The sequence below is a fragment of the Mangifera indica genome, chromosome 7, assembly GCF_011075055.1.
Source record: "Mangifera indica cultivar Alphonso chromosome 7, CATAS_Mindica_2.1, whole genome shotgun sequence".
NCBI lineage: Eukaryota > Viridiplantae > Streptophyta > Magnoliopsida > Sapindales > Anacardiaceae > Mangifera > Mangifera indica.
Genome location: NC_058143.1, coordinates 12273017 through 12294165, shown reverse-complemented (window position 1 = coordinate 12294165; position 21149 = coordinate 12273017). Strand labels below are relative to the sequence as shown.

Genomic DNA, 21149 nt, shown 5'->3' with positions numbered 1-21149 from the left:
TCTTCACAACCAAGGTTTTCTTTAAAGATTTTACCGGGACTAATAATTTGTTGCTATTCAACCCCTGCCCACGACTCCAAGTTCACTGATATTCAGTAAGGAGTAAGGCCCACACCAGGCCAGCAGTCTAAGAGCAAATTATAATTTACACGTTCCCCAATTTGATCGACTAAACCACGATGCTGAGCAAAAATTTATAAATATCACAAAAAAATTAAATATTTTGAGATTGAATTTGGGTATTTGATTTATCAAACCCATCACTTTGAAAAACTTCAATACAAATAGATTAAAATGTTATCATTTTAATTAATATTTATCAAAAAAATATCATTTTTTATTAAGTTAAACTTAAACTTAATTTGAGTTTGAATTTAAACTAACTTCAAACTTAGACAAACTTAAACTCAATTTAATTTGAATCTAACCTTAGATATAATATAAAGGATCAAATATCTTACATGTGAAAATTAGGGCTAAAGTTACAATAAAATTACAAGGAACAAATGCTATTCTATAACATGAAAATTTGGCTTCTAGAACCAAAAATTTCTCCTGGAGTACCTGGATTTTGAAACACAATTATCTTCTCTCCCCATCAATAACTGTGTTTACAAACAACACCGCAATCCAGTTTTTCAGCAGTGTCATCTATAATATCACCGTTGCCATGTTTCCCTTGCTTGGAATGCTATTCCTTTTTCCTTTACTTAACCATTTTTTTAAATTTCCTTTCCCACATGATGATCATGACCTTCACTCTGCTCCTGAAGAGTATGGTTCTCTGTTTGTATCTGGGATACAGTCACTTTAGGTCCGGTGTACTTCATTTCCTGCTGCTTTCAATTTATCAGCACCTACATGCTGTTCACCATTACCGTCAATCTGTTGCATGGGGACATGACTCTCCAATTTATGAAAAATTTCAGTTGTGGGAGAATCATTTCTATACTGTTTCTTTATCTCAGCTCTTTGTTTTCTTCCACTAGGTTTTGCTTCAGTTTTCATGCCCTGCAACTCATTTGCATTCACATCAGTTTTAGCTCCCAGTAACCCCCTTGCATTCTCTTCAGCTTTTGTTCCCTGTGATCCATCTGCAGTTGCCTGGTTACCAAACCCTTGATTCTGTTCAGCCATAGGGCCACACTCTGAATTCCTAGAGTGACATTCGCAACGGCTTTAGTTCCTGGTAATTCATCTGGAGTTGCGTGGTTATAATACCACTGATCCCATTCACTAGGAGAGATGTTCTCAGCACTCTTGAGAGACAAATCACCACTTCCACTCAATTTCCGATTCTTAGATCTCAATTTATTATTTTTTTAATTCAGTTTGCATTCCTGACAACCCATTTGCAATCCCTTCAGTTTCTGTTCACTGCATTGCACTTGCAGTCACTTCAGCTTTTGTTGCCTGCACCGCATATGCTCCTGCTTGTCTAGCTGCCTCCTCAAGCAGTTCCCTAGACAAACTACAATCCATTTTATCAACACTCTTCTGAGGGAAATCACCACCTTCACTTCTTTTTCTTCGGTCTTTGTTTCCTTTTCCCAGAAATCACTTCAGCTATAATTCCTTGCAACCCCTGTGCTTTCACTTCAGCTTCTGTTCCCTGCACCCTGTTAACTTCAATTTGTAGTCCCAGCAGATCATTTGCATTCACTTCAGGTTTAGTTCCCAGAAACCCATTATCAGTTATTGTTCCCTGCAGCACATCTGCACCTCCTTCTTGGTTACCATCTGCTTTGTTCTGTTTACTAGTTGCACTACTCTCAAATTTGGCAACACCTTCATGTTGGGCATCACCATTTTGATTTTCTTATATTTCCGTTTGCTTTTCCTAGATACCATGGAATTCGTGTCCTGCAATCCATTTGCATTCACTTCAGTAATTGTTCTCTGCAACTAATCTGCACCATTTTGGTTACCATCTTACTCTCAATTTTTTTCAAAACCCTTAAGCAAGTCATCAAGCTTTCGTAGGGCATGACCACCACCTTCACCTAGGTTTTTCTTAGATTTATGTTTCCTTCTAGATACTACTTTAGCTAATAAATCCTGCACTTCACTTGCATTCGCTTCAGTTGTAATTCCCAACAACCCATCCTCATTCAAATCAGTTTTATTTCCCTGCAACTGAATCGTGCCAATTTTTACTCCCTGCAACCCATCTGCATTCGCTTTAGGTTTTGTTCCCTTTAACAAATTTACATTCAATTCTGTAATTGTTCCCTGCAACCTATCTGCACCATCAGATTTTACATGAACCGCAAAATCATAATTTACAGGACTCCATTTTTGGCAATCATCTTCATACCCTCAATCGGTGAGTGTATCTCCAAAGGCCACAGAGATTTAGCAGAAAGGCAGATAAATCCATTCATTCCACCACTGTACATTTATGAACATGCTTTTATAAGAGAGCAAAATTTTGAAATCTCTAAATGAGAAGCAAATATTTATTAGGTGAACTCTAGTACATAGAACTATAGTTGCAACCAAGGGATCCCAAAAATGATCAATGCAAAAGCAGAAATGCATGATTTGCATGGTAGATATGATTTACAATTTGTGCCAACAGATAAGAAAGAATAATAATGGTAAAAATCACGCGCCTGAATTTAGAGTCAATTTTCCCTATGACTTCAGCCTCAAACAACTTGGTATCACCATTCACTTTCTTACAGAAAGAATTAATTCCCTCTCCTAAAGGATGTGAAATATGAACAAATAGAACATCCTGACCAAAACTGTTTCTCTTCTCTTCATCTTGATTGAAGATATTATACACCATTACTAATTATTGAATTGAAAAGTTAACCTATGAAGTGAAATGTCACATAAATATGTCAGAGTCGATGTTTCTTTAAATTACCACTAAAGAAACAAAGAATAAATTTTTCCATAAAAGAATGCCTTGAATGCTTTCATTCGATTCAACTTTGGGATTTGGCAATGAAGTTTAAGAAAATTATTAGACTGGAACAGTTCTATGATTTAAATCATGTGAGGATTATGGCACTGTTCTAGAATATCAGAATCTTGACAATTATCACACTGGTAACATGTAGCGTTCACATCATGGAGCAAAATAATATCATAGAAAATCAAACTGTATCCTTATCTCTTAAATTTAAAAATATATGACGCATACTTCTTAAACACAAACTTATCAAAGTCTAACTTAAAGTAGTATCAAGGATTACCGTTAGTGTGTGCTCCACTTTTGCAATCTCTGTAAGAAGGTGAGACTCTTCAATAAATGGTAGCTTGCAGATACCCTGCATGACCAGGGGAATTCATAAACTCCGCAAGATTGTTATTCATCAAAAAGTATTCATGAAAGATGAAAAACTGACTAAAAAGAAGAAAGAAAGAAAACAACAAAACATACATAGATAACTTACAATTCCCAGTGTTGGACTAACTGGTTAAGATCTTGATTTCAACAAAGTCAAGGAATCAAATCCTCTTAAACCATCTTCTTGTACATTATATGCCACAAATTTTCTAATTATTAATGTTCTGAACTTGTCAAAGAGCCCAAGGCCACTAAAAAAGAGACATAGCACAAAGTAAGGACTTCTCTTTCTTCTTCCTCAGGAATATCATGCTGTAAAGCAATGATTTCAATACTGCTCGCATAGGCATTATAGCGGTGAACGTAATGTATCGGAAGTTATCAATACAATTCTACACTTTTTATTGTCTTAATAATTAACCATGAATGTACAATCATGTTGTTAGTTTTTCAGTTCTCTCATAGGCAAATTCTGCAGTGCAAACAGGCTAGGTGCTGTAAATTTTTTTTGACCGTTTGGCACACAAAAAGTTAAGTTATGACATAATATAAAAAAATTAAGTTAAAATTAAGTTTTTCTAGATATAAAATTTATTCTAAGTTAATTTAATATGACTTTAAATTAAGTAGGGTAGTGTTAAAGCTACCACAAAAATAACTCGATATAACTTAGATTAATTCAAATATTTCGAAAAAATGTTACTTTAATATAATTTATTAAAAATAAATTATAAAAATATTAAATTACAATATCAATAACCATTGAAATCTTTATAGATTGTATTTAATTATTTTTTTAAATAATTATAATTATTCATATTATTTTTATTTTTATTTTATTATTAAATAATAAAAATTTGATATCCAAAGAGGAAAAGTAAATTTTTTAAAATTTAATCTTAGAAAAAATTATTAGTTTTTCAAACTAATTAAAAATAATAGGATATAATTTTAATTATTTTAATATTATTAATAAAATAATGATTTTATTTATCAACTTTAATAGAAAATTTATTAGTATATAATAATGAATTAAAAATTACAAAATATTTAAGTTTCTTATTCACCGCAGACATATATTTACCTCTTCAAACAAATTTAGGTGAAAAATAGTGCTTTAGCCTTTAAATAATAGTCTAAAAGGTAAAGACTCTGTCCATTTACAAGTCAAAAGTTACGTACATTTACAAGCTAAAAGTTGTGCTCATACACAAGGAAAAGGTTGCGATTATATTTTTTGATACATATTACAACTGTGTTAGTGCCTAATCATAAAACCAAAAGGTTCGGAAGCTTTGTTGTATCCTAAAAATAAATTTGCATTATCCAAAAATTACAAATAGGGAACAAATAAAACCCTAAGGAAAGTGTTTCGATAGCGCCTCAAAGTTTATATTCTTTCTTCAAGTATCTGCTGCATCAATTCCCTATCAAATTCTCCAACAGATTTCTCTTTTGTGTGGGACTACATAGATATGACACCCCAGCAATGGTCACTTCTTCTACAAGTTGAATCAGAATTTAGATTCGTGAGTGCTTGGAATAAAGTTTGCAAAGAACATGCAAGTGCCTGACCAACTATTAACAGAGCTTCACTTAATCATTGTCCGTGAGCCCAAACCATTGAATAGAAGTATACCCCAGTATTAAAAACTAAAATAACAGAAAAAAAGAAAAAAGAAAACAAATGAACATTAATTGGCCATACCATTGTATGGTCAAAAGAAAAATTGGGTTCTAAAAATCTTTCTACAATGGGCAAGATTCTCACGATTCAAAAAACTTGCGGAAACTGACTGCGTAGGCTTGTAGATGGTTGACTTCAAAAACTTCCACCATACAAGCAGCAAAAGTTGCCTGTTTATAGGCCTGTCTATTGGTTTCACTGTTGCCCAATCCCATTGATGATCACCTCTATTCATCAACAAGAAGAATACCACCGCCAGGTGATTCAATGATTTTCTACACCCAGCTGCATTTTAGCACAACACTGGCAACACATACGAGTAATATGAGCTTCAACTTGCATTTTCACACTTCAACAATCACATTCCCGTCTTGCAAAATCAGTTTTAATTTTCTAGCAATGTCTCTTCTGCGTGCAGATCATAGATTCCATTCATCACTCACAATGACAAAAAGTAAATAACTAACAAAACCATTGACATAGAACACCCACTTAATGGTACATACTAAACTTCAATTAACTCAATGTTAATGCATAGGGTTGAATTCATCTGGATCTGGGGGTTGGGCAAACCTGTGTGAGGTGTCAGTTTTTATAACGTTTTTGACAGAAGATAAGAGGCTCTACATAATTACTGGGACTTTCAGGGGGTTTATTGGTCCAACCAGGTTCTGGGGGTGTAGAGTAATAATCCCCAAGTATGAACAATAAGCTGATATTAGAATCACCAAATATTATGAACATGTCATGCCATGAGGTGTAAAACAAAAAAAAAAGTCCAAGGCCAGAATTTTTTAACTACATTTATATCATCAATATTCAATTACAGACGATATAACTAGAGTACTACATCCTGCCAGAAAAGGCTGTATCTGTATTCAATACAGTTTAAATTGATCTTGCAAACTCATGATCATCAATCATAAGCTTGCGATAGAACACTAATGCCATATTCCCTGCATCACAATTTGTTATTGTAGTATCAATATCATCACAATTTGTTATTATATACAGATACTTCAGAACTCATACCTTCACAAACTCAAAATGCTAGAGTACAGGTGTTCATCATAGACTCACATTATGTTTCCTTCAGCAGATGGTGTTCGGCATCCTTTTAGGCCTCCACTCACAGAAAAAGTAACATTATAAGAAATCTTCAATTTTTGCAAGTAAACAGATCATGATATCAACAAATTAATTAAGAAAAGCTATAACCAGAGTTGAATTTAGGAAATTCCTAAAGTATTGAACTTAAAAAAACATTAGTTAATTTGACGAAACTTCACATTGCTATCATGTTCCTCCAGGGATTAACAGCAATAACTAGACTTCAGATCCATATCACCAATGTTAAACCTTTTATTTCTGCATGTTTCTCAAACAACATTTTTAATTTAGTTGTAAATATGGACATACAATTGTTGTATGTTGACTGCTTCTACCATATCTATTATGAAGATCCATGGATTCAAATGTCATGCACCAATGACAGTCTCATAGTCATGGCCGATGCATATTGCTTTCATCATCAAAAGTGTTAGGAGATCACATTATACTGATCAGAACCAAATTCATTTTCAATATCAAAGGAAAATTTAGGTTTTGGCCGAATGATAAAAGTTGTTTATAACAAAAGTATCGGCAGGTAAATCCTTCTTGACTTCTATTAAAGACAGTTAACTTAAATGTCCAACTACTAAGAAGTTTGGGAGGATTTCAAGCCCTTAAAAAAAAAAAAAGCCAGCATTTCTAGAAGAAATAATAGAAGATTGATGCAAGAAGGATATTTGCAAGTTACCATGTAAACTAATCTGAAATTTCAATTTCAAGAGATGGAAATCTACGGAAACGTGCCAATTGCCGGGAATATGACATTTCCCTTTTAGTTGAACTTTGTGATCTTCTTTGTCTGGGCACAGAATCTTTCTCAGACAGTGAATCAAACAAGGTTCCCATATCCATTTCCTTTTGAGCACCACTATTTTCATCCACAAAACTGCAAAGTTACCCAACAAACAAGGTAAGAAAAAATTAGGATCAATTAACAAGGGACTAAAAAACAGAAATGTTATGTTGTAGAAATCAGCAGCTATTTTGGCTCTATTTCCCCATGTAAACCTACTGACGGTATTAGATAAAGAAAAGCATAAAAAGATTTAGGCCAAAACAAGGCGTTGTATAGAAGTAATCAGGCCTCTGAAAAATTGCACATCAGATCTTGGTGCTTTCAAAAGAATCTCAATAGATAAAATACAATGTGCAACTTCAAACATAAGAATTAACAAGAACCAAATTTTTTATTTCATTATCTCAATTCTCATTACAGAGGAAGGGGATATATGTCCTAGCCCCAATAATTGTAGTATCCAATAATCAAAATTAATTTAACAATAGCCCGAGAAATTTATTTGAAAAGAAAAAATGACACCCACCAATTTGCTAAAATAAAAAATTCCTACAATATATTCAACATAGCCCACCCATTCCACTCCCCCAGCACAAATCCTCCAAACTTCATTTAGCATTATAAAATTTTGATTCAAGTCCTTTGAAAATTTATATCATCTCAAGAGATACATTAATTTACTCTCTTCAGTCAAACCAAATTCTAAAAATTGAGAGGCTACACATACCGTTCTCGAATAATTTTAAAAGCTTCTTTGGTTGCATAAGGTAGCCCTGTCTTTGGATCACGATACCTGTGAAGGTAAATGCCAATTTAAGAAACAAATATCATTAGCGAAGTCCATTTCAAATTAGATAGACCAAGAACCTCCAAAAGAAAACACAAACATATGAGAGATATCAAAGGCAAATGTCGCAATGACTCTTACTTGGCAGGCAATCCGGTCACTGCACAGACAGCCTTCTCTGGATCTGGAAAAAGATATCAAAGAACAAAATAAAGACCATGCACTTACTAAATGATCAAGCAAATCATCGCTGAACCAAAGATCTTCAAGCCCATGAAATACAAATTTTTAGCAAAAACATTTCACAAAACCATTTTTGAAAATAAAAAATATATATATTTAGATAAGCCATTCCAAGCTCTTCTTTTGCAACTAATGTGTTGATCACAGAATGTTAGCAGTAGAACTTCAGAAATCTATGCATTTCATTTCCCTGGATAAAACCAATGTTAACAGAGAACGTGATTTTCGTATTTTAGTTTTGGTGAAGTAATTCAGTGCACACCTAGAAGAACCTCAAAAATTATATGACTATTATAAAGGCTGATTTTACATGATAGTTTCTTTTTAAATAGTAAATTGGCACTTTACATACTATTGCAGTTTCTATCCAGTTACAATCTGCATTAATTATATATCAGTACAAACCATTCTAAGTAGGTTACAACTCTATTGAGAGGAATCATTAATTCATCCAAAGTTCAATATATTTATAGTGACTTCAGAAGGCCACGTAACTGAAATTTGAGATAAAACAGAATAAAAAGAAGGAAATGGAGTCATTGGCAAATTATAAGCTCTGCAAGATACATTGAAAGTTACACATTTTCACATTACAGCCACCTTAGATATGGTGAACTTACAAGGAACAGATGTGGTTGAAATCTCCGAGTGAAACGAAGCCCCCTTACTGAATTCCAGATATGTATAACCTGAGAAAGAAATTCATAAATAAGCATAAAATGGTTTCAATATTAACAAACTTGTACATTCTAAAGTCGGAGATCAGTTTTCTAGTAAAGACTCAAATGAAAAACAAGTCAGAGAATGCTTACCATCCTTTGACAAATATTGTATCTGTGGGCCACTATAGACAGCTTTGTGCACTATTGCTCTTTTCTTAACTTCTTCCTCCCTTGCTAAAACACGTTCCAAGTTCCTCAAGTTCATGATCTCTACAAGATTACAGTCCACACCATTAAAGCTGAGCTCATATAAGGAAAAGGTACATAACTTCATATATATTAATAACTTTCTGGAAATCCGTATGATGATATTACATACCAAGTACTGCTATTCCCTAACCTGTTTGAGCTGCTTCAAGAAGCATCTCTTCTTGGGTCATCCTCTTTTCCTCTCCTTCCTTCTTCCTTTTTATTGGCTAAAGATAGAACAGATATAAAAAATTGCATCGATATACATCTCAACTTACAGGATAACAAATTACAAACCGTGACATAATAGTGTACTGAAAGTCTCTTCATGGTATTGTTGATTAGACAAATGCTGCACTGGAAGTCTAGAACCATAATTGTAGAAACACTAGAGAAATCAAGGACCTAGTATATAACTATACAAGAGACCTTAATTTAAGCAGCTAGAAAGCTAATCCCAAGGATTGAACTGAGTTGAATAAGCCACTAGTTTCAACCAAGAGCCCAAAGGTTCATGGGGCAACTTTTATAGGATAATAAACAAGTTAATTGACTATCAAGGTTTTATTTCACCGGAGTAACCCCTAGTTTAGAACTCAGTGAACAAGAAGGAAAAATCAAAGAATTTTTAGTATCTAACAAAAAAAGAGAGAGAGAGAGAGATCAGCCAGACAACTAGGAATATTCCAGGATTTGGGACCTGAAGGGTCACTAAGCCCTCGGTTTAAACCCCATACCTAATTGAAATCAATTGAATAATCAAAATATATGATCCTACTATAAGCCAACCGAATTTTTCCCAAACATGTCCAACAGCAATGGGTGCAAACAAGTGAATTTATCCCTGCTAAAAGAAATTACTCCCAACACCCAAAACTGACCTTCATTGTTGCTTGCAAAGCCGCACGTATTGCATCTCTCTCAGCTTGCCTAACAATCACGGCAGTTCTTGTAGATTTTCTAACAGTTCTCTCACCCTCTGCGTCATCAGGGGCATCTTGATTTTCAGGGGGAGACTGTTCAGTTTTCTTTGATTCCTCTGGAGAACTATCTAATTTTGAAAGGACTTTCTCTTTCTTTTTCTTTTTCTTCTTAGCCAGAGTTTTTCCAGGAAATATTAACCGTTTCTTTGGTCGCACCCTAGAAGAAAACTCAACATTTGAAAATGGTGAAAAGAAAAACTGAGATTAAGATCATTTACTGCAGCCAAGAGGAGCTGTACCTTTCTTCTGCAACATTTTCTCCTTCTTCATCTGGCTCAGGTTCCTAATACCAACAATTGTGAATCAAATCAGATAATAAAGATAATCTAAGAGTGTCAGACAAACAATACAAAATCTGTGAAATGCACAACAGCAGAAAACAGATTAATGTCTCAATATAAGAACACACTCACGTCTTCATCAAAGTCACTATCAAACTCATCAGCAACCTCTGCCTCCTCCACATAATTATCATCATTCTCTTCCTGCAAAAGAAATGAATAAATAAAATGACACATATACATTATATATTAGTGTATCATAGTAAAACTTTTTTTGTTCCTTCATACATAGATCAATAAGAATTCAGAGTAAACAAAATTAGGGTAAGTGCTTTTGACAGAGTGAAAAACACTTTCAAAATCAAATAGTACATATGCTTTCACATCCATTTAACAATTATTGAATTAAAAAAGAAAAAACAATTTTTAGGATTAAAAAAGCAGGCCGAGTAATGTGATATTATATTGTTCAAAATGCAATAAAAATAATTGAAAATCACTCGGTAAGTGCTTTCCCAGAAATCTCCTTTTAGCTGCTTTTTTTTTTTTTTTTATAAAGCAACTTTACTTGAAAGCTTCTTCGAGAGAAGCGCTCCGAAACACACTCCAACTACATTCATAGCAATCCACTTGTTAACTCCAAAAAATCATTTTTATTTCTTAATTTTCAGAACCAGACCTTCATGATCAACCAACAAAAAAGTTGTGAAAGCACAACAGAAAACTGAATGCAAAGAGGAAAAAAATGGTGACACTCAAGAAACTATTCATATGAAAGATTAAGTAGTAGAAATTGTTATCCACAAAAAAAAAAAAAAAAAAAAAAGGAGCAGACTTCAAAATAGAATGAGAATGCTTTGAAGAATGCACAATGTACTACCTCCTTAAGAGAATCCTGATTCCAAAACAGCTCATCCTCTTCAATTTCCTCATCAAGCAATTTTGTCATCCTGCAACATCATTTGTTTTTGTCCCTTTAATTCCCACTTATGTCTAACTTCTATACAATCATAAATATGTCAATCGTTACCACTATACAGCTCACATTCAGGCACAGTTTTCATCACATGTAATTTCACATATATTACACAATCCAGAACATGATTAAAACTGTTACATGTTTAAACTCAAGTAAATGTTACAAATTAGAAGTTCTGTAAGACTATTTGTTCAAAGAAATGCAACTGCACATTATCTGATTTTACTTCATGACACGTAGTAATAATTTCAATAAAAGTCTAACAACTACCTATACATGAAATAATTCATTCAGTAACTTTACCAGTGAATCCTAAATTTGCACATAAAAAATAGTACTGCACCAATTTCTTCTCTCAAAAAAGATCTAAAATTTAAAAAAAAAAAAAAAACATAGTCCTTGCATTACGTTCTCCCGGTGACGTTACCATCCAGCAATGTAGGCGAACCTACCGTCCGAGCCTCTCTCAGTCCGGGACAGTAACTTTTTTAAAAATAATTTTTCCAGTCCTCGAATCCAAGAGATGCCACAGTTCCAGCATCGTAGTTTCACATTACCATAAACACAAGCAAAGAAGAAGAAATTGTATGAAACTTACCTTTTTCCTCTTGTTGCTCGAGAAGCGCGGTCAAGAAAAACGACAGGAGCATCTTCTTTATTCGAGGTTTCTTCCATGGTCTCCGCCATTGCGGCTTCTAGAGAAATTGCTTTTTCAGTTATTTCAAGAAATAATTATCGACCTCTTTGATTTTAGTATACGAATGAAGACTGGTAAGGTTTTTAGTCGAATCTTTGACGAATTACGAGGGAAACCGACGTATCACAGATCAAATTTGGAAGACGAAGGAGGGATTAGGAACTGGAGAGAGAAACAGTGTAGTTGGGGAACATATTATTTAGTCCCTTAAGCCTTATTATTTACGATTCACTCTTAAATTCTCGAATTTTTCTTTAATATCCGTTTGACCCCTACGATTTCTAAATTTTCGATAAACAAAACCAATTCTCACAGTTCTTTTCCTTAATAACATTTTGCACCCTAAAACTATGCTCTTCTTCCAAATTCTAATGGTAAATTTTGTTTTTTTTCAAAATAAAAATACTAAAAAGATGAAAATACATTGATAATTGATTTTTAAAATTTTTATATCAATTTGATAAGTAAACTTGTATTTATATCTTAATAATAACAATTTTTATATTTTTTTCATTTACTTGACAAATATATTGATAATTGGGGGTCATTTGGTTGCTATTAAATAAATATTATTTTGATAATTTATTTAATAAAAAGTATCATAATCTTTTATTAACAATGATATCGTATTATTAGTTTCAACAGAGGTATTAAAAGTTTACTAAAATAATTTTTATTTTATTATAATTATATTATTATTTATTTATTTTTTAAGATAAAAATAATTTTATTTTTAATTAATATAACTAAAAATATGAAAAATATTTTAGAATAATTATAACTATTGATATTTAAATAAAATAATATATTAATATTTTTTATTATATTTAATCAAATATAATAATTATTTATATTAATCAATTTTTATCAAATATAGTGATTATTTATAATCAGTAATCTATTTTTAAGATAATTTTTTAATTTTAATAATAAAATATTACCTAAATTAAACACCTTTTAAGATAATTACATAGATTTAATTTGAATTATTTTGGATGGAATTTGCCTTCTATTAGAAAATTTGGACAGAATTTGCTTTTCATATAATTTAAAATATCAATTAAAGTTATATTTAATAATATATTTGTATATTTTTATAATTATTAATTAAATATAATAATTATTTATAAATATTAATTTATCAAATTATATTATTAATTTGTATCATCAATTTTTAATTTTTTATAATCTTTTAATTTCGATAATTATTTAATATATTATTAATTTATAGTTTGATATAAAAATATAATCAAATTTATTTTAAATAAAATTCAAGTGCCTTTCCGGTCTTCTGGTTCTGGATGCCTCTAGACATCATTCAGAAGCTTCTCCCCTTCTTGGTCTTCTACTTAAACAACATTGTTATTCTCTCACTTTAGGAACAACCCACCTCCAAAAAGCTCTCATTGAATCCAAGAATCCGGTATAAGCCACTATCTCAATTCAAGAAAAAAGGCAAAACAAGAATGCTGGGAAACGGTAATAATTATCTCCCCTTGAAGATGACGATGAAGAGAAAAGATTTTGATCTCGATGAAGTCAGTGATGAATTCCATGACTTCTCTCTTTCTTCCCCAGCTCGAAAGATTCGCCGCCTGGTAATGCTTTAGTTTCTTTACTCTTTGGTTTTTTTAGTGAAGGGTTGCGTTTCTAAATGTGATATTTATTTTGGTTCCGTTGAAATTTTGCTTGTAGAATGTGCAGTTGCCGCCGATTATGGAAGAGAGGGAGCAAGAGAATCTTCGTGTGGGCTCATCGCCGATTATAGAAGACGGCGTGGTTTCGGAGATGGGGTCTTTGGGTGATCCTGTTAATGATGAGAGGGCTATTGTTTTGTACAAGCCTCGAATGCCATCTTCTCCTAGTTTGACCGTGAATTTGGATTCTTTGAATTCGGTTTCTGGGTTTAAGAGTGAGTAATCAAAACCCCTTTTTTATGTTTAATTGAGATTTTGTTTTATTAAAATTACAGTAATGTTGATTGAGAATAAGAATTTATTTTGATGCGTCAATAGCTCAGTTGTTGAAGATTCTATGCTGCTAGGCCTCCCTTTTGCTATTCAATTAGTTTTTTTTTTTTCCCTTTTTTTTTCCTTACTGTAAGATATATATCAAATGGGTTGAACCGCTGGGTGCAATTTGTTGACGGGTTCTTAGATGTAGAACTGTTTTTTTTCTTTTTATTGTGTGTTTGTATTAGAAGTTATGAAGTTGATTCAGCTGTAGAGGTCTGCTCTTTTGAACCTGGTATATGGCTTTGGCGGGCTTCAGATATACGCGTTGGAGGATAATTTAGATCACATTAGCCCTTGAGTTACTTTCTTGCATGTGATTGAAAAATCCTGAGGAGTGTTTTATACTTTGTCACATTGTGAAACCATGGTTTACGATAATAAATTTTGGTTCTTGGAATAAAGAACCATAGAAATAAAGGGTAGGAAGCAGCTCAACTTTCATCTAGTGTTTTGATGTTTGAAGCAATAGAATGTTATTAAGTAGTGGTTATTCTTGGAAGGTTGTATGTTTACCCGACTTTTTTTGTGTCCCATACAGATCAAATTTTTCAGGCAAGCCAAACTGAGTGCCTGAAATTTGTTGAGGACGAAGAATATTTGCATGACAAGAACAACGCAACAACAGACAGCTGTTTAGCCATTGTTCCCTGGGTTCCTTCCCAGTTTCCCATTGCCTCTGACCCAGTTGTGGATGCTTCTCAAGAGGAGGCAGCAGATTTGATGGAAGGTGATAATATGGAAGAAGCAGCAATGGATATTGAAGAGAACAATGACCATCGCATAGAGCAAGGCCAAGCTAATGAATTTGGTGGAATGAGGGAGGGTCAGGGCTTACCTCCACGGCCCCAACAACATTGCCTGATCCCCCAGCTACCTCAAAGCACTTCCACGCCCATCAGGTGGTTCCAGTAACAAGTGCTATTGAGTAAATGTTTTTCTTCCTTTGCATAAATTGATTATGCTATGGAGTGCTAAGCAGTATTAGTTATGTTAAAGTTAGATATTACTAAAATGGCAACTCAAGATCGTAGAGAAGCTCCCATTTGTCTGCATTTGTGACTCAGGAGTGATTGTTGGACAGGTGCTTTTTGATGAAAACCTTGTATAAAGTAATGAAATTATTGTAGTAGTAGTGGTAGTATAATGTGAAAGCCAAAATCAAATGTTGTGAGGCCAAGCAATGTTGGGAGGCCAAGATTATTGGGATTTTTTGTTTTGGAAGATTGATATAAAATCTCTTAAAAAAATGTTGCCCGTATAGATGATTTAATGCTTGTTGATTTGTTTACTGCAGAGCAAGATGACGTGGGATGTTCTTTATGGATTACCTGCCCGGTTTGTTATTTTGTTAACAAGAACTTCAAAGAAAAATCTTGAGAAAATGTTGGTTTGCTGTAAACACACACATATTTTTGGTCTTATCAGACATGTTAAAATCACACAAATGCCATTATGTCTGTGAAAAATGTTTTGCCCATAGTCTTAATGGTGAACACTAAAACAACTTTTCCATTAAATTTTAAGGAATAATCAAAATTTATTTCTTTGTTAGTTTAAGGTCCTGGACTCTTGTGTCAATAGTTTGTATTGTAGTAACTTCATTTATACAACTTGTGTGCTTTGCTTCAGAAGGAGCTAAGACTAGCCATCATATTATATTTGTATTCACATGCAAGTGGTATTGCATCTTAATATTCACATGATACTGTTTAGTATCACGGCACTTCTGACTTCAACAGTTGACAAGAATAATTATTATCGCCAAATATTTGCTCGTTGCCTATGTGAGTCTTTAAGGACATATCAACTGCATCACATAACTTTCATCGAGTCTTCAAGGACAATTTATATAAACACTAAAAAAACCATGCCGCTAGTTCAGTACAGAGATGATGAGTTTACCGACAGTATCAGATGTAAGTTCAGTGCATTAATAAATTTTAAACATCGATGATATACAATTTTCTTATTCAAATATGTATACTCAAAGTGTATTAAAAATATGTTTGCGTAATTACTAGTTTTGATGGTGTATATTGTAATGTACATGGACATTATTTGTTTAATACATCATCAGCGAGTTTAGACCTACGATGATGTTAATGTCCATTAATGATACTAGTAACACAATGAACAGAGGAACTGAACACTGTTATACAAACAGATTATACACTAAACACTCCAAAAATTAATAAATAAATAAATCTACCATGATACAATCTCACGTTTAAGGTCTCTGCAAAAGAGAAATAAAAAGGGGAATTCCTATAAAGGTGATTTCAGTGCCTACAACAATGGGAGCTTAGTGCAAATCTTCCATATTATTATAAGGGCTTGTATCTACTATGAGATTAAAGTTACATCAGAAAAAAAGAAATAAAAAAATACCAGTTCATCCAAGTCTCTGATGAGGGCATCCCACTATCGGCTTCATTTCTTTTCATCTTTTAACCTTCGGGAGAGAGTGTATAAGACTTTCTATATTTCCAGCAAGAAACAACAGGCAACACTACGATAGGTTAAGGCTGCATTGACAACTGCACTCAAAACTTGCTGGCACCATAACAATATTTATTCCAGCTAATCTCCAGAAATAAATTTCTTCTCTTCATAGTACTTCTGCTCACTTGCTGCTTTCTTGGCATTGCGTTTCTGCATTTAAAGTAAGGCACATCAAATTATATCATCACTCATCAAATCAGAAATCCAAATAGAAGCAAGTGTGCTAGATGTGTTGCAACAAGAATTAACAGAGGCACAAAATTTATGAACCAGACAGAGAGATTGGACTCATGCAAAGATTTTACATATCAACTGCAACTTGCAATGATCAATGTTTGGCAAATGCTCTTTGTTTTTTGGAACTATTATATTTTAGGAAGGGCTACCATCGTGAAACATTTGTGTACACGTACGAGAAAAAGGTAAAAAGAAGAATAGTGAATTACCACATAGGTATCATGATTGGCGACTATCCGTTGAGCCACTGAAGTTGTAGTTATACTTTTAGGACTCTCAAGTAACTGGAAAATTCCCATGCTCTTGGGAACCATATATGGATCAGTTTCATCCTGTGTAATGCAATTATTTTGTATAGAAGATCAGTTTTTAATTGCAGATCAATAAAAGGCAGATGTAATAATTGATCAGAGAAGACAGAATTCAAAAGCTTACAGGCAATGAAGAGTTGGTCTCAGCAATTGTCCCATGCACAACCAAACTGATGTTGAAAGTGGTTATCTGTTAAGTTGAAGAGGATTATGATCAGAGGAGTTTTTAGTAAAAAAATTATATGGTAAATCAGAAAGCAAAAGCTACTTTAAATAATGCAGAACGGGTTGACTGACATAGAAAGAACAGAAAGGGAAAAACAGGGCATCGCCACCAAATTATCTGGGATTGCAAATTTTCAATATACTTATTAATGGAAACTAAGATATCTGACTAGTTGTGGATAAAAGAAATTAATTTATAGCATCATATAACAACTTAAATGCATAAAACTAGCAAGTGCCTAATTGAATATAATAGATTCTACCACTAAAAAGCATGTCTAAATATTAATCTTAGATAGAATACACACCATGTCCTTAGTAACTTCCCAAGGTGCGCCAATGATGACTTCATCAACATACCGACACGCCAGCACACTGAGGCTACGCTCATGCAGCTGCATGATCGGGTGGTGATTACCTCTGTGTTCACTGCATGAAAAATAACTAGTTATCTTATTTGTAAAAAATTCCTCTCAGCGATGCGAGGCATAAGTATAGGCACAAACGCTTGTGCTTCAAATTCAACAAACATTCTCAGGATGAATACAGAACAAAACCATGATCAGAAGTGAGATAACAACTTTAATTACCTCACAACCAGGTCAGTGTGGACTCCAACTAGAAGAAAATCTCCAAGCTGCCTAGCCTTCTTAAGAATCTGAGTAAGGACATAGGATGATATTTATGAGTGTCACCAACTGTGAAATTAGAATTTAACAATACAAGGATGCTTGCTACGTTAATGAATAGAGACATAGTACCTCCACATGTCCTGCATGAAAGAGATCAAATGCCCCATCAATGTACACCACACGTGCATTTGGTCCAGGTCCCTGAGATTAGATTAGAAAAAATAATGCATTAAGGGATAGAGAGCCAATATATGCATCCCAACAAACACTCACCTTGAATATGATAACACACTTGAGAATACAAACAATACCTTGCAATTAGAAAATTGCACAATCCTACGGGATGTTGGCAGAAATTGAGATATGTTGGTACGCTTGGACTGAATAGCTTTCTGGGAATCTACAGGCAAGGATGTGTCCTTACAATCTTCACAAGTTTTTGTATCGTCCATAGAAGAAAGTATCCTCCCTACATTTAAATAACTTATGCATCATTACAGACAGAAACATATATACATAAATCTCAAGAAAATAGAATGAAGCTTAATTGTGCTTAAGCCAAATCTTTCTAGCTAGGTCTCGAGTAAAATTATCCAGGTGAAGCAACTTCAGTGTCAGAGAGAAAGAGCAAGAGCATTTTCAATTTAACAGAAATTTACTCTTCATTTCATCATTTGCATAAGATTCAGTTAATTTCATAATCAGCATAAACAGTGTGTAGGCACATCTCATTATATCCGAAAAAAATTCTTACTGAAAAAAATACAGTCGTTTGTCTAAGAGATTGATGGAAGAGAATGTTAGTACCTACAATATCTGTGCTGGAGACGCCTTCTGTGCGCTTAATCTGCTTGTAACGGCCAACTTTCTTTGCCAAAGCATAAGCATCAGTTCCATCTGGAAGCAGGCAAGGATCATCACCATGTATGATATAATCAATCTTGTGCTCAGTAAAGAGACGGTTCATGAACTGCTCAGTAATGGCATAAGGAGCATTGGCTATAACTTCATCAACCCACTTTAATCCACTAACAAGGGCCAACCTAGAAAGTACATATCAAGTCTTAGACCAAATCAAAGGCCAGTATATTGAGATATGAAAAAGTTGATCCCACCATTCTATCGGGTGGGTAAAAATTCAAGAATAAATTTGCAGGTAAACACTCTAGAACATAGATGTGCATTTACAAAAAACAATGGAACAAATAATTCACAACCCTAGGGAGGCAGAAAGGCATTAAAGGCCAAACAACAAGATTTTGGGGAAAAAGGTTCAGAATAAAAGCTTATTGGACTTAACATTTGAATCAAATTACCAAACAATAATAAACCAAAAAGCAAGGCATGCATGATGAATACCTCTCCTCCATGGACAAGACAGGGGGTCCCTTATTTGCAATAATCTCCTCATCACTGACAACACCCACAACCAATTCATCTCCCAAAGCCTTCGCTTGCCTCAATGCGTTGGCATGGCCAAAATGCATGAGATCAAAGCAACCATCCATGTAAACTCGCACACGTTTCTTCTTCTCACGTTTCTTTTTGTAAAAAATCCCGGAATCAGACCACAATTGAGGCAAAGAAAACACTCCAATTCCTCCAAAATAGCTGGTGGACACACCTAACAACGCCGCCGTGAGCATTAGACCCCCAAAGAAATGTGGGTAGTAATACACCCCATCCCAAATCCAACTGTTACTTTCATACTCCATTGCCAATGTTCCCACTTCAATTTCTCCCTCCCTAATCCTGGATTTATACGAAACTCTCCTTGTTCAATCAGAGGAGACACCTAGCCTGCAGTAATTATGCAACCAAGAACATATATTAACCCAAAAAAATGAAAAAAAAAAAGATATTAATAATAATCACTATATTGGAATACTGGAAATGGGATTAAGTTATGACACAAGCGACATATATTCAGAAAAAAATTTACAACGTTAAGCATATAACAAATAAAAAATAGAATCTTTCAATCAAACACTAAATTACAAACATGCAACGACAAAACCAAGAATTTAAATACAAATTCAAAGCTGGATTCAACAACAAAGCTGGAATCTGAAACACACCCAGATGCTAAAACTCCAAATGGCATCTAAATCTGAATCCACCCATCAAAATGTACGCTAAAATCCCAAAAGGACAAAAGGGTTCTTCAAAAAATCAAAACACGAACCAAAATCAACAAAAAGAAAAGTTCAAAAAACGATTCAAGGATTGAAGCATTGTTAAAGATTCTCGAACCAGATCGAATCACGCTTATTTACCTGAAAAGTCGGTCTCGTTCTGTGCTTCGGTGTCGTGTCTCCTCTTTCCTTCAGCGCTAAGGAGCCCCACAAATATTACAGAGAATCGAGGAAGCTGTCTTAAATAAAATAAATAAATAATTAGTAAATATTATATTAATTGTCAAAAAGAAGAAGTTATTTTAATATTATAAAAAAATCAAAGTTTGATTTGTTTTGCATAAATTTGAAACGTGAGTCTTGCTGTGATTGCCTCTTAAGCTACAATTCCATTCGTTGCGCAAATCTACATTCTCATGAGTAAAATCACATATTCCAACCCAAGTTTTGGCCTAAAAACTTTGTCACCTTTAAATCAAACTTGTTAAAAAAATAACGTAGCCATTAATTTAGAAAAAAGTAAAAAAAATAGTTTTTATCATATCTAAACATTTTTAATAGTATATTTTAGCCTTTAAAAAATTTAAAATTCACAAATTATTCTATAAATTTTTTTTAAACTCTCATATACTTTAAAATTGTCATATGACTCTAATAGTTATAATACAGTATTTAAATTAATAATTTATTTAATTATGTTCAATTTTTTTAAAGTTTGATAAAATAATAAATCTCATTATTTAAATTTTAAAAAGTTAAATTTTCACTCTTTATCTATTTTTTTTAATGAATTTATTTAGTTTTTCTGAAAATAATTATTTTGTATTTTTATTAAAATTATAAAATTATCATTAACAATCCATATAAATGTCAAATTTGTAATATATCTTTATCAATTTAAAATTTATCACTTATGCTCTTGGATAAATTTAAAATTCTAACAAACTTTAAATTATTGTATTTAATCATTTCTTTGAGGTTTAATTATCACGAGAAATATCTTAAAATTTTAAATGTATAGATAACCCTCAAATTTTTTTTGAATATTTAAAATCCCTTTAAAATTTTATTAATACTTTTAATATTTTCAAAAATTATGTTTGTCACTCAAACATTAAAAAAGGAAAAATAGCAAAAATAATGAGAAAATAAAAAAAAATTAATACAAAATAATATTTTACCATTTCACCTAGCAAAATTTACCAATAGAAATGGATAATGAGTAAGAATATAGTTTTTTTTAACTAATAAAATTATTTGTATCTATTTTAAATACATAAATATATTTACCTTTGTATATGTTATCAAATGATT

At 32.9% G+C, this 21149-nt stretch overlaps 3 protein-coding genes across 5 annotated transcripts; 1 reads left to right on the top strand and 2 right to left on the bottom strand.

Moving 5' to 3' along the window:
- Nucleotides 1-4432: 4432 nt before the first annotated feature.
- Nucleotides 4433-11990, bottom strand: LOC123219885 (SWR1 complex subunit 2). 3 transcript variants are annotated; one of them, XM_044641839.1, is made up of 13 exons: nt 11680-11990; nt 10983-11052; nt 10235-10306; nt 10061-10104; nt 9720-9978; nt 8990-9065; nt 8740-8859; nt 8548-8616; nt 7826-7868; nt 7625-7690; nt 6790-6987; nt 6021-6111; nt 4433-5396 (listed from the first exon to the last, which is right to left on the bottom strand). In XM_044641839.1, the coding sequence occupies exons 1-11, from the start codon at nt 11766-11768 to the stop codon at nt 6798-6800; spliced, it is 1098 nt and encodes a 365-aa protein (XP_044497774.1). In that variant the 5' UTR covers nt 11769-11990; the 3' UTR covers nt 4433-5396; nt 6021-6111; nt 6790-6797. The 3 variants fall into 3 exon arrangements, with proteins under 3 accessions (XP_044497774.1, XP_044497773.1, XP_044497775.1); XM_044641838.1 differs by lacking the exon at nt 4433-5396 and adding an exon at nt 5749-5944; XM_044641840.1 differs by lacking the exon at nt 4433-5396 and adding an exon at nt 5749-5944 and having other exon boundaries at nt 6069-6111.
- Nucleotides 11991-13065: 1075 nt separating this feature from the next.
- LOC123220207 lies at nt 13066-15051 on the top strand. The gene is made up of 3 exons (XM_044642274.1): nt 13066-13376; nt 13474-13690; nt 14332-15051. Exons 1-3 carry the CDS (start codon nt 13245-13247, stop codon nt 14703-14705), a joined length of 723 nt encoding a protein of 240 aa, XP_044498209.1. The 5' UTR covers nt 13066-13244; the 3' UTR covers nt 14706-15051.
- Nucleotides 15052-15958: 907 nt separating this feature from the next.
- LOC123221948 (ethanolamine-phosphate cytidylyltransferase-like) lies at nt 15959-20189 on the bottom strand. Its single transcript, XM_044644939.1, has 10 exons — nt 19977-20189; nt 19060-19500; nt 18508-18743; nt 18012-18169; nt 17830-17901; nt 17659-17726; nt 17377-17497; nt 16968-17033; nt 16742-16864; nt 15959-16445 (listed from the first exon to the last, which is right to left on the bottom strand). Exons 2-10 carry the CDS (start codon nt 19413-19415, stop codon nt 16374-16376), a joined length of 1272 nt encoding a protein of 423 aa, XP_044500874.1. The 5' UTR covers nt 19416-19500; nt 19977-20189; the 3' UTR covers nt 15959-16373.
- Between the last annotated feature and the right edge of the window lie 960 nt (nt 20190-21149).